Raw genomic sequence first — 12,769 nt, 5'->3', positions numbered from 1 at the left:
AAAAAAAAATGCACCAGCAGAGAATGCAACCACACAAAAAAAATTATAGCAAACAAAATTCCAATCTATGCAATTTCCATGCCTTGGGTATCTGCAGGCATGGTATATCTGGTAAAACAGGTGGGACATGCATCTTTGACCATCCCAAATTATGCCACACCCACATGACAAAAGGAGGGTGCAGTTCCCCTTTCTGTAACTTTTCACCACGAAATGTCACTCGTCAGTCTATTATAGAAAATGCTACAACGTATACTGCCAGACACATCATCTAAAGGGAACAAGAAGACACAGACCAGCCAGACTATGGGGAACAAAGAAGGGGAGTCATAACCTCTCCAGAGAAGGTGGTTTTCTAGTGCCAGGAGGGAAAAAAGACTGGCAAGAAGTGACAGAAATCCTACACCAACTGAAAACACTTGTGGAGCAGAGGCACAGTCATTGGCCTATACTCCAGAACAACACACACAACGACATTTGTCTTTGCAAACATACAGGGTCTAAAAATGTCAATGAGCAACGAAATTCCTTACATCAAGGGGCTGCTCACGGAGTTGAATGCAATGTTTGCAGCATTCACAGAGACCCACATTAAGGATCATTATCACAACGAAATATTGATCCCAAGTTATAACCTATTCCGATGTGACAGACTAAACAGGCAACAGGGAGGGATGGGGGGGGGGAGTTGGCCTGTATGTCAGAGTCGCTCATTTGCTCAGAACTACTAAACTCCTCAAATGATGTAGCTGAAGTTTTGGCGGTAAAGATTGAAAACCAAAACCTTGTCATTCTGGTAGTATACAAGCCTCCAGTTGCAACTTCCCAGCAATTCCAGGAGCAGCTTGTGAAAACTGACCACTGTCTGGAAAATCTCCCAACTCCTGCCCCAAACATCTTGCTACTGGGAGATTTCAACTTGAAGCACCTAAAATGGAGGAGTATAGCAAACAATGTAGTAGCAGAGATCACCCCAGGAGGCAGCTCAGACGAAAATTCACACACACACACGAGCTATTAAATCTCTGCACCAAGGTCACATTAAACCAGCAAATATTAGACCTACAAGACTAGACAATACGCTGGACCTCATCTTCACTAACAACGACGATCTGATAAGTAATATAACAGTATCAAAGACAATACACTCAGATCACAACATAAAGATACAGACATGTATGCACAGGTCTCCTGACCAGCAAAATGTGATCAGTCATGAAGGTGTCTTCACAAAATTCAACTTCAATAACAAAAGCATACAATGGGAACAAGTCAACTATGTCCTAAATGAAACAAGCTGGGAAGATATCCTAAGTAAGACAGATCCGAACCTTAGCCTAGAAAAAATGAACTCTGTGGTTCTTTAGATCTGCTCAAGGTGCATTCCATTACAGAAAAGATAGAGAAGATGTAAACTAGAAAGAGAGAGATGCTCCCTATACAGTCGAAGGCGAAGAATCACAGAGCTGCTGAGAGGGGCCAATATATCTGAAATACGAAGGGAGGCACTGGTCAATGAATTTGCAAATATCAAACTTAAGCTGAAGGAATCTTAAAGGAGTTTACCTGGAGAGGGTTTTGGGGCTCAACGCCCCCTGCGGCTAGGTCTGAGACCAGGCCTCATGGTGGATCAGGGTCTGATCAATCAGGCTGTTACTGCTGGCCGCATGCAAGCTGACGTACGAATCACAGCCTGGTTGGTCAGGTACAGACTTCAGGTGCCTGTCCACTGCCTTCTTGAAGACAGCCAGGGGTCTATTGGTAATCTCCCTTATGTAAGCTGGGAGTCAGCTGAATAGTCTTGGTCCCCGGACACTTATTGTGTTCTCTCTGAATATATTCATGGTGCCCCTGCTTTTCATCGAGGAAATGTTGCATCTCCTCCTGATTTTCGTGTGCAGGTTTGGTACCAATCCCTCCAGGACCTTCCAAGTATATACAGTGGACCCCCGCTTAACGATCACCTCCAAATGCGACCAATTATGTAAGTGTATTTATGTAAGTGCGTTTGTACGTGTATGTTTGGGGGTCTGAAATGGACTAATCTACTTCACAATTTTCCTTATGGGAAAAAATTCGGTCAGTACTGGCACCTGAACATACTACTGGAATGAAAAAAGTTCGTTAACCGGGGGTCCACTGTATTATCATCTCTCTCTCTCGCCTGCATTCCAGGGAATACAGATCAAGGACCTTCAACCGTTCCCAGTAATTTAGGTGCCTTATCGTACTTATGTGTGCCGTGAAAGTTATTTGTACATTCTCCAGATCTGCAATGTCGCCAGCCTTGAAGGGGGCCGTTAGTGTACAGCAGTATTCCAGCCTAGAGAGCACAAGCGATTTGAAAAGAATCATGGGCTTGACATTGCTAGTTTTGAAGGTTCTCATTATCCATTCTATCATTTACCTAGCTGATGAGGTAGATACATTGTTGTGGTCTTTGAAGGCGAGATCCTCTGACATTATCACTCCCAGGTCCTTCACATTACTATTACGCTCTGATACAGTTTTAATTTCCTCAAATTTCCCATATCTGAGTAGTTGAATTTTGTCCTCAGTGAGCTTCATATTGTTTTGAGTGGCCCATTCGAAGATTTGGTTGATGTCTGCTTGGAGTCTCGCAGTGTCTTCGATGGAGGTCACTGCCATGGTGATCCAGATGCCATCCGCAGAGGAAGACACGGAGCTATGGCTTACATCTCTTTCAGAAATGAGGATGAGGAATAGAATGAGAGCGAGCATTGTGCCTTGTGGAACAGAGCTTTTTACCATGGTTGCCTCAGACTTTACTCTGTTTACTATTACTCTTTGTGTTCTATTTGTCAGGAAGTTATAGATCCATCTACCAGCTTTAACTGTTATTCCTTTATCACACATTTTGTGTGCTATTACACCATGGTCACACTTGTCGATGGCTTTTGCAAAGTCTGTGTATACTACATCTGTATTTTGTTTATCCTCTACAGCATCCAGGACCTTGTCATAATGGTCAAGTAGCTGGGACAGGCAGGAGTAACCTGCTCTAAACCCGTGTTGCCCTGCGTTGTGTAACTGATGGGTATCTAGGTGGTTGGCGATCTTGCTTCTTAGAACCCTCTCAAAAGATTTTTATGATATGGGATGTTAGTGCTATCGGTCTGTAGTTCTTTGCAATTGCTTTACTGCCACCTTTGTAAAGTGGGGCTAAGTTTTTTTGTTGATAGTGTGTGTGGGATGACCCCTGTGTCCATGCTCCCTCTCCATAGAATACTGAAGTCGCATGACAAGGGCTTCTTGTAGTTTTTGATGAACATGGCATTCCATGAGTCTGGGCCTGGGACAGAGTGCTTGGGCATGTCATTGCCTCTTCAAAGTCTTGTGGAGTTAGGATAATATCCGAGATTTTTGGGATGTCCAAATTTTGAGCTTCGTTCATAAAGAATTCACTTGGATTGTCGACCCTTTGTCTGGGTAGCGGCTCGCTGAACACCGAGTCATATTGGAACTTTAGTATCTCACTCATTTCTTGGCTGTCATCTGTGTGTGTTTCATCCCGCCTAAGCAGCGGCCCAATACTGGATGTTGTTTTACCCTTAGATTTGGCATAAGAAAAGAGGTATTTCTTTTTTTTCAATTTTCTTTATGGCTTTTAGTTCTTCCTGTGATTCTTGTCTCCTGTAAGATTCCTTCAGCCTAAGTTCGATATTTGCAATTTCATTGTCTAGTGCCTCCATTCGCATTTCCGATATATTGGTCCCATTCAGCAGCTCTGTGACTCTTCGCCTTCGTCTGTATAGGGAACGTCTCTCTCTAGTTTACATCTTCTTTTTCTTTTTCTTAATGGAATGTGTCTCGAGCAGATCTCAAGAACCACAGAATTCATTTTTTCAAGGCAAATGTTTTGAGCAGTGTTGTTTAGGATATCTTCCCAGCTTGTTTCATTTAGGACATGGTTTACTTGATCACATTGTATGTTTTTGTTATTGAAATTGAATTTCGTGAAGAGACCTTCATGACTGCTTACATTTTGCTGGTCCGGATCCCTGTGCATACATGTCTGTACCTCTATTATGTTGTGATCTGAGTGAACTGTCTTTGATACGGTTATATATATATATATATCAGATCATTGTTGTTAGTGAAAATGAGGTCCAGCGTATTGTCTAGTCTTGTAGGCTCTAATATTTGTTGGTTTAAGGTGAATTTGGTGCAGAGATTTAATAGTTCGTGAGTGTGAATTTTCATCTGAGCTGCCTCCCGGGGTGATCTCTGCTAAAACATTGTTTGATATTCTCCTCCATTTTAGGTGTCTCAAGTTGAAATCTCCCAGTAGCAAGATGTTTGGGGCAGGAGTTGGAAGATTTTCCAGACAGTGGTCAGTTTTCTCAAGCTGTTCCTGGAATTGCTGGGAAGTTGCATCTGGAGGCTTGTATACTACCACAATGACAAGGTTTTGGTTTTCAATCTTTACCGTCAAAACTTCAACTACATCATATGAGGTGTTTAGTAGTTCTGTGCAAATGAGCGACTGTGTCATACAGGCCAACCCCCCCTTGTTGCCTGTTTAATCTGTCACATCGGAATAGGTTATAACCTGGGATCCATATTTCGTTGTGATGATGATCCTTTATGTGGGTCTCTGTGAATGCTGCAAACATTGCAGTTGACTCCGTGAGCAGTCCCTTGATATAAGGAATTTTGTTGTTTTTTGACGGCTTTAGACCCTGTATGTTTGCAAAGACAAATGTCTTTATATTGGTGGAATTTAGGGGGGGTTATTTGCTGGCTCTAATATCTGTTGTTCTGGGGTAGAGGCCAATGTCCGTGCCTCTGTTCCAGAAGTGTTTTCAGTTGGTGTAGGATTTTTTCCCTCCTAGCTCCAAAAAACATCTGTCCCTGGAGAGGCTATGGCTCCCCTCTTTTGTTTCCCATAGTCTGGCTGGTCTGTGTCTTCTAGTCCCCTTTAGGTGATGTGCCTGGCAGAATGCATTGTAGCATTTTCTTTCATGGACTGATGAGTGACACATTCTCGGGTGGAACAAGTTACAGGAGGGGAGGTTGCACTCCTGTTGTCATGTGGGTGCGGCATTTTTTGGGATGGTCAAAGGTGCATGTCCCACCTGTTTTACCAGATATACCGTGCCTGCAGATACCCAAGACTGTGTTAACATGTAATTCTGTTTCCTAGAATTTATTGTAGATGCATTTGCTGGTGGTGCATTTATTTTTCCTGTTTCCTCCCTATCTTTCACCCTGTATGGACATAAGTGTTTCCACCAGGTTTCGCTGGTAGTGTGTCGACACTGTTCCCTGAGGCATCATCCCCTGATGATGCCTCAGTTGTATCGATTTTGAACCTCTGTGGACTGAATAACATTGTCTTCACTGCCCTCCAGGACAACACTAGTAACCTCACGAGCACTGTCTTCCAGGACATCACTGGATGTCAGCTATGGTCTGTATAAGTGATATCATGTACTTGTAAAAGAAATAATAATTATTACTGTTATTATAAACGTTAGTGAAGTGTCCTCAATGTAAGCATTCGTGTGCACTTCCTTCTAGCTGTCAGCTTTGACTGTTTTCTTACGTGTTATTAGTAACTGTGTTTGCGCAGCTGTGTGCTGCCCTGGAGACACTCTTCGGGAGTTCTACCGTGGCTGACCTCGGTGCTGGTCTGGGTCACTATGGTAGATGCTTCCTGCGTAACACAGAAGGCATACTGGTCCACCCCAACACCGAAGATATCGATTATATCAACAAAGAATACCACAACAAAATGGAAGAGGCCGGGCTTAATGGAACTTCACAAGTCATAAAATCATGGAACGGTAGGTGTGGCAAGGGGGTGTTAAACCCACCTGGGAGATAAGGACCCCCAGTCTTGTACTCTGTCAGATTCATATCTTTATCATGCACCCCAATCCCACCCTGGGGACGGTAGTCAAAATTACAGAGGTACATAATGGGTCCATGGACTGTACCGCAGAGTTTTGATAGCTGAACAAGGCGGATGCATTTTGTAGTCTATGCTACTAACTGGCCAACAAGTGTAACACAATATTAATCTATATATGCAATAATCGTGAACGAGCGATAGAACATGCAAAATAACCACAGGGTAATCATGCTGGAGAGAGTCGTTCCCCTGAACGAATCTGCCTGGATGTTCTGCTCTTATTTATGCAACACTGCAAGCTCCTAATGCAACACGAAAGGCTTGGAACTATCATTCAACTCTCCCTGTGGTTATTTTACATAAACCTATATAGACAGTTCATCATTTCACGGGGTGGTTACAGGTCATTATGGATTACACATGTTGAATGTGCCATCCAGATGACATCAAAATCTTTTTGCTACTCCTGGCCTGTCTCGGGTATGACCCACTTCCACTGGGCAGTCCTGCCAGTTAGTTTAATATGTTTATTATGCACTCCATACCCATCCTGTGGGCGGTAGTCAAAAGATTACAGAGGTATATAATTGGTCCAGGGACTGGACTCCAAAGTTTTGATAGCTGAGCAAGTTACAAAGGTAATGAACTCACAATTTACAAAGGTAATGAACTCACAATTTACAAAGGTAATGAACTCACAATTTACAAATGTAATGAACTCCAGGTAGGTCTGGTCACAATCATGACAAGTTACAAAGGTATTTACAGATTACAGAGGTACGTAATGGGTCCAGTGACTGGGCCCCCAAAGTTTTGATAGCTGAACTAGGTACCTGCCAACCAGTCAAAATGCCTTCATCTGCTGCACCTCCCTCCTCTGTAGCCAGTATATAAGTGACAATCTCCCTGCCTGTGCTTTAGATTAGATCTTTTATTTTGACAAATTACGTGGTTGTACAGGGGAATATAATAGTCTGGTGTACATGCCAGAAGCCCCTCTGTGTGCCGAGTATTTCGGCCAGACTTAAAGATTAACTTAAGAACAGTAACGCAGTAACAATTTCAGTTTTTAATACATAGTTCATATGGTCATTAGATGAATTAGTGAGTACAGGAGTACAGTGGACCCCCGGTTAACGATATTTTTTCACTCCAGAAGTATGTTCAGGTGCCAGTACTGACCGAATTTGTTCCCATAAGGAATATTGTGAAGTAGATTAGTCCATTTCAGACCCCCAAACATACACGTACAAACGCACTTACATAAATACACTTACATAATTGGTCGCATTCGGAGGTAATCGTTATGCGGGGGTCCACTGTATTTAATATTATATCAGGTGATGCTACATGATTTTGGTAATATATCAAAATTTACAGTGTGATGATATTACAGTTTAGTACTGTTTAGAACAATGAAATTTGGTATTACAATGGAACAATTTACATTATGATGCACTGTATTACAATCTACTGATATTTAAAACAATGAAAAGAACAGACAACCTAATTTCGAAGTAGTAAGTGGTTGAGTATTCATCAGCAGAATATGAGTAACTTTTGAGAAACTGGTAGTAGTTAGGTACGGTTTGTCTGGTTAATTTTGGGTGGTGAGGTGATTTCTTTTTTGGGCCTTAAACTGATTTGCAGACAGTGGTCCTTCAGTGTGTTCTGGCAATGAATTCCGGATCTTCAGGCCTTTTACATGCATAGCATTTTTGCATAGAGATGAACACGAAGGATATCGAAGAGTGATCTCTCTCGTATTATGGTTGTGCTCTGTTATAATTATTAAGGAGGAGTTTGAAAAGAGGATTTACACTACAATATAGTGTTCTGTGTATGTAGTAGGCACAATAACAAGTGTGGATGTTTTGTATATTTAATAAGTTAAGACTTGAAAAGTGTGGAGATATAAGATTTCGTTCGGATTTTTAACCCCGGAGTGTTAGCCACCCAGAATAACCCAAGAAAGTCAGTGCGTCATCGAGGACTGTCTAACTTATTTCCATTGTGGTCCTTAATCTTGTCCCCCAGGATGCGACCCACACCAGTCGACTAACACCCAGGTACCTATTTGCTGCTAGGTAAACAGGACAACAGGTGTAAGGAAACGTGTCGAAATGTTTCCACCCGCCGGGAATCGAACCCGGGCCCTCCGTGTGTGAAGCGGGAGCTTTAGCCACCAGGCCACCGGGTGTTGTCTAATGCAGTACTTATTAATCAATCGCACTTCAGCTTTTTACTGGGTTATTAAAGGCTTAAGATAATTTGCTGTGGTTGATCCCCATACACAAATACCATAGGTGAGGTAAGGGTAAATGAGTGTGTGGTACAAAGCTAGAAGAGGTGATTGGGGTACATAGTACCGTATCGTTGAAGACTACGGTGCTGAGGGACTGATTACCTTGTCTCTTGCATACAGTTCTACATTCTAATTATGTTCTTGTATTGATAAAGCCACTGATGGGCGAAATGTCTACAAGAAACCCAGATGTTGCACATGTGTGTATTTCTTGATCTTGTCGGTAGTGTATACCGCTAATATACAACAGGTCATTATTTTACGAAGTGCGGGTGGTTTAGTTCTCCCTTTCTGATATAAATAAAATTTTCTTTCGACAAACCGGTCGTATCCCACCGAAGAAGTGTGACCCACTGGTAAGCCAGTGGAAGGGATCGGTCAGATGACCGAAAGCTCCAGCTGCTGGTCATCATCTGACTAAGACCCGCGTCAGGAAACACTTGTCCTGTTTCCTGACGAACCTAACCTAACCTAACCCAACCCTCCCTGAGATCTTTATTTAACCAGGTAATCAATTCTTTCAAACGGTATAAACATTATAATGAGATTGCAACACGGATATATATACCAAGAAGTCTCTCTCCCAGTGTATATATTTTGAGATTTGCTTTTAATCCAAATTTTAGGGATTAAAGTATTCTTAATGGAGCCTGGTGACTGGTGTGAGTGGAGCCTGGTGACTGGAGCCTGGTGACTGGTCTGGGTGGAGCCTGGTGACTTGTGTGAGTGGAGCCTGGTGACTGTTGTGAGTGGATCCTGGTGACTGGTGTGAATGGATCCTGGTGACTGGTGTGAGTGGAGCCTGGTGACTGGTGTGAGTGGAGCCTGGTGACTGGTGTGAGTGGAGCCTGGTGGCTGGTCTGAGTGGAGCCTGGTGGCTGGTCTGAGTGGAGCCTGGTGGCTGGTCTGAGTGGAGCCTGGTGGCTGGTCTGAGTGGAGCCTGGTGGCTGGTGTGAGTGGAGCCTGGTGGCTGGTGTGAGTGGATCCTGGTGACTGGTGTGAGTGGATCCTGGTGACTGGTGTGAGTGGATCCTGGTGACTGGTGTGAGTGGATCCTGGTGACTGGTGTGAGTGGATCCTGGTGACTGGTGTGAGTGGAGCCTGGTGGCTGGTGTGAGTGGAGTGTTGTGATAGAAACACAGGCCTTATCTCTAGGCTTTATTGAACATAGAATCTTCATAGTACTTCTGCAACAACAAAATATAATGACTAGTACATCTAATAACAGCTTCAACAGGGATGGTGATGTCTTGCATATGTCAAGAGAAAAGTTATAACTACAGGCCACATATTTAAACTCGCCATGTAATCTGCATCACTGATAAATGGATATAGTAGGAGAGAATCACACACCATGTGTTGGCGCCCATGACACACACCAAACTGTTGTTGTTGTTAAGGGCCCCAAGAGGTGGTGCAGTATTATCCTGCTGCTGCTCCCCACAGGACCAGTATCACTACAATCTCCCCCTTCTAAAATATCAGAGACAGTAATCTCCCAAACTGTTAGGTGGGCGACGTACACGTCCCGACCTTCGTAGCCCTTGAGCCTCTTCACCAGGTTCGATATTTTCCAGCGGGGTTTGATTAACTGCTGGAGCAGAATCCTCTATTTCCATAGGGGTAGTCTCAAGGGGCTTTCCAGGAGAAAGCGAAGCATCTTTCACATCTATTGGTGTATCTTGAGATTCCACACTAATAGGGATTTCAACTGGGGCTAAATGTCTTGTAGATACTGTAGTCTCTTCACCATTTTGGTAGCGAATGTGGGCGTAATGTGGATTAGCTTGCAGGAGCTCTACCTCTTCCACTAAAGGATCCGTCTTGTTCATCCTACGGTGACTCTTCAGGAGAACGGGTCCAGGATGACATAACCAAGTGGGCACGGAGGCTCCCGTAGAGGAACGACGTGAATAGTTGAGGAGTCTTTCATGAGGGGTTGCATTAGTAGCTGTGCACAGCAGTGATCTAATAGAGTGAAGAGCATCAGGTAGGACAGTTTGCCAGTGTTGAACAGGTAGATTGCGCGACTTCAATGTCATTGTAACTGCCTTCCATATAGTACCATTGAACCGCTCCACTTGACCATTGCCTTGAGGGTTGTAGCTTGTTGTTCTGCTGCAGGCAATATCTTTGCTAGCCAAAAACTCCTGAAGTTCGTTACTCATGAACGAGGATCCCCTGTCTGAATGGATATAAGCTGGCATACCAAAAATAGAGAACAACTGTGAAAGACAACTAATAACAGTTGAAGCAGCCATATTTGCACAGGGGAATACAAAGGGAAACCTTGAATATTCATCTACTATGTTAAGGAAATACCTATTCTGATTTGTGCTTGGGAGAGGTCCTTTGAAATCTATATTCAATCTTTCGAAAGGCTGGGTGGATTTTATGAGATGAGTCTTCTCTGGCTGATGAAAGTTTGGCTTGCACTCTGCACATACTCTGCATGCTCTGATCACTTGTCGCACATCTTCCACTGAGTAGGGCATGTTCTTTGATTTGACAAAATGGTACAGGCATGTAACTCCTGGGTGACACAAAGCCTTGTGGAGAGCTGAGAGTGATTGCAAATCATGACATGCTGCTCCACAGTGGGACCTAGAGAATGCATCAGGTGAGATGTTCTCTTGACCCGGTCGGTACAGAATATCAAAGTCATAACACGATAGTTCCATCCTCCAGCGTAATATCTTGTCATTCTTTATCCTACTTTTGTGCTTCTTGTCGAACATATACATCACGGACCGTTGGTCAGTCCTTATGGTGAAATGTCTACCAGTTAAATAATTTACCTGGAGTTTACCTGGAGAGAGTTCCGGGGGTCAACGCCCCCGCGGCCCGGTCTGAGACCAGGCCTCCTGGTGGATCAGAGCCTGATCAACCAGGCTGTTGCTGCTGGCTGCACGCAAACCAACATACGAGCCACAGCCCGGCTGATCCGGAACTGACTTTAGGTGCTTGTCCAGTGCCAGCTTGAAGACTGCCAGGGGTCTGTTGGTAATCCCCCTTATGTGTGCTGGGAGGCAGTTGAACAGTCTCGGGCCCCTGACACTTATTGTATGGTCTCTTAACGTGCTAGTGACACCCCTGCTTTTCATTGGGGGGATGGTGCATCGTCTGCCAAGTCTTTTGCTTTCGTAGTGGGTGATTTTCGTGTGCAAGTTCGGTACTAGTCCCTCTAGGATTTTCCAGGTGTATATAATCATGTATCTCTCCCTCCTGCGTTCCAGGGAATACAGGTTTAGGAACCTCAAGCGCTCCCAATAAATGAGGTGTTTTATCTCCGTTATGCGCGCCGTGAAAGTTCTCTGTACATTTTCTAGGTCGGCAATTTCACCTGCCTTGAAAGGTGCTGTTAGTGTGCAGCAATATTCCAGCCTAGATAGAACAAGTGACCTGAAGAGTGTCATCATGGGCTTGGCCTCCCTAGTTTTGAAGGTTCTCATTATCCATCCTGTCATTTTTCTAGCAGATGCGATTGATACAATGTTATGGTCCTTGAAGGTGAGATCCTCCGACATGATCACTCCCAGGTCTTTGACGTTGGTGTTTCGCTCTATTTTGTGGCCAGAATTTGTTTTGTACTCTGATGAAGATTTAATTTCCTCATGTTTACCATATCTGAGTAATTGAAATTTCTCATCGTTGAACTTCATATTGTTTTCTGCAGCCCACTGAAAGATTTGGTTGATGTCTGCCTGGAGCTTTGCAGTGTCTGCAATGGAAGACACTGTCATGCAGATTCGGGTGTCATCTGCAAAGGAAGACACGGTGCTGTGGCTGACATCCTTGTCTATGTCGGATATAAGGATGAGGAACAAGATGGGAGCGAGTACTGTGCCTTGTGGAACAGAGCTTTTCACCGTAGCTGCCTCGGACTTTACTCTGTTGACGACTACTCTCTGTGTTCTGTTAGTGAGGAAATTATAGATCCATCGACCGACTTTTCCTGTTATTCCTTTAGCACGCATTTTGTGCGCTATTACGCCATGGTCACACTTGTCGAAGGCTTTTGCAAAGTCTGTATATATTACATCTGCATTCTTTTTGTCTTCTAGTGCATTTAGGACCTTGTCGTAGTGGTCCAATAGTTGAGACAGACAGGAGCGACCTGTTCTAAACCCATGTTGCCCTGGGTTGTGTAACTGATGGGTTTCTAGATGCGTGGTGATCTTGCTTCTTAGGACCCTTTCAAAGATTTTTATGATATGGGATGTTAGTGCTATTGGTCTGTAGTTCTTTGCTGTTGCTTTACTGCCCCCTTTGTGGAGTGGGGCTATGTCTGTTGTTTTTAGTAACTGTGGGACGACCCCCGTGTCCATGCTCCCTCTCCATAGGATGGAAAAGGCTCGTGATAGGGGCTTCTTGCAGTTCTTGATGAACACAGAGTTCCATGAGTCTGGCCCTGGGGCAGAGTGCATGGGCATGTCATTTATCGCCTGTTCGAAGTCATTTGGCGTCAGGATAACATCGGATAGGCTTGTGTTAATCAAATTTTGTGGCTCTCTCATAAAAAATTCATTTTGATCTTCGACTCTCAGTCTGGTTAGCGGCTTGCTAAAAACTGAGTCATATTGGGA

General features: G+C 43.9%; 1 protein-coding gene across 1 annotated transcript in view; it reads left to right on the top strand.

Moving 5' to 3' along the window:
* Window positions 1-12,769, top strand: part of LOC128703880 (uncharacterized) — a 174,888-nt gene that overhangs the window by 62,715 nt on the left and 99,404 nt on the right. The window contains exon 4 of the mRNA XM_053798727.2: window positions 5,597-5,810. Within this exon, the coding sequence (XP_053654702.2) occupies window positions 5,597-5,810 (214 nt within the window). The remainder of the gene's footprint in view (window positions 1-5,596; window positions 5,811-12,769) is intronic.

The sequence above is a fragment of the Cherax quadricarinatus genome, chromosome 95, assembly GCF_038502225.1.
Source record: "Cherax quadricarinatus isolate ZL_2023a chromosome 95, ASM3850222v1, whole genome shotgun sequence".
Taxonomy (NCBI): Eukaryota; Metazoa; Arthropoda; class Malacostraca; order Decapoda; family Parastacidae; genus Cherax; species Cherax quadricarinatus.
The sequence above is the reverse complement of the archived record's forward strand: the minus strand, read 5'-3'. Positions and strand labels throughout refer to the sequence as shown.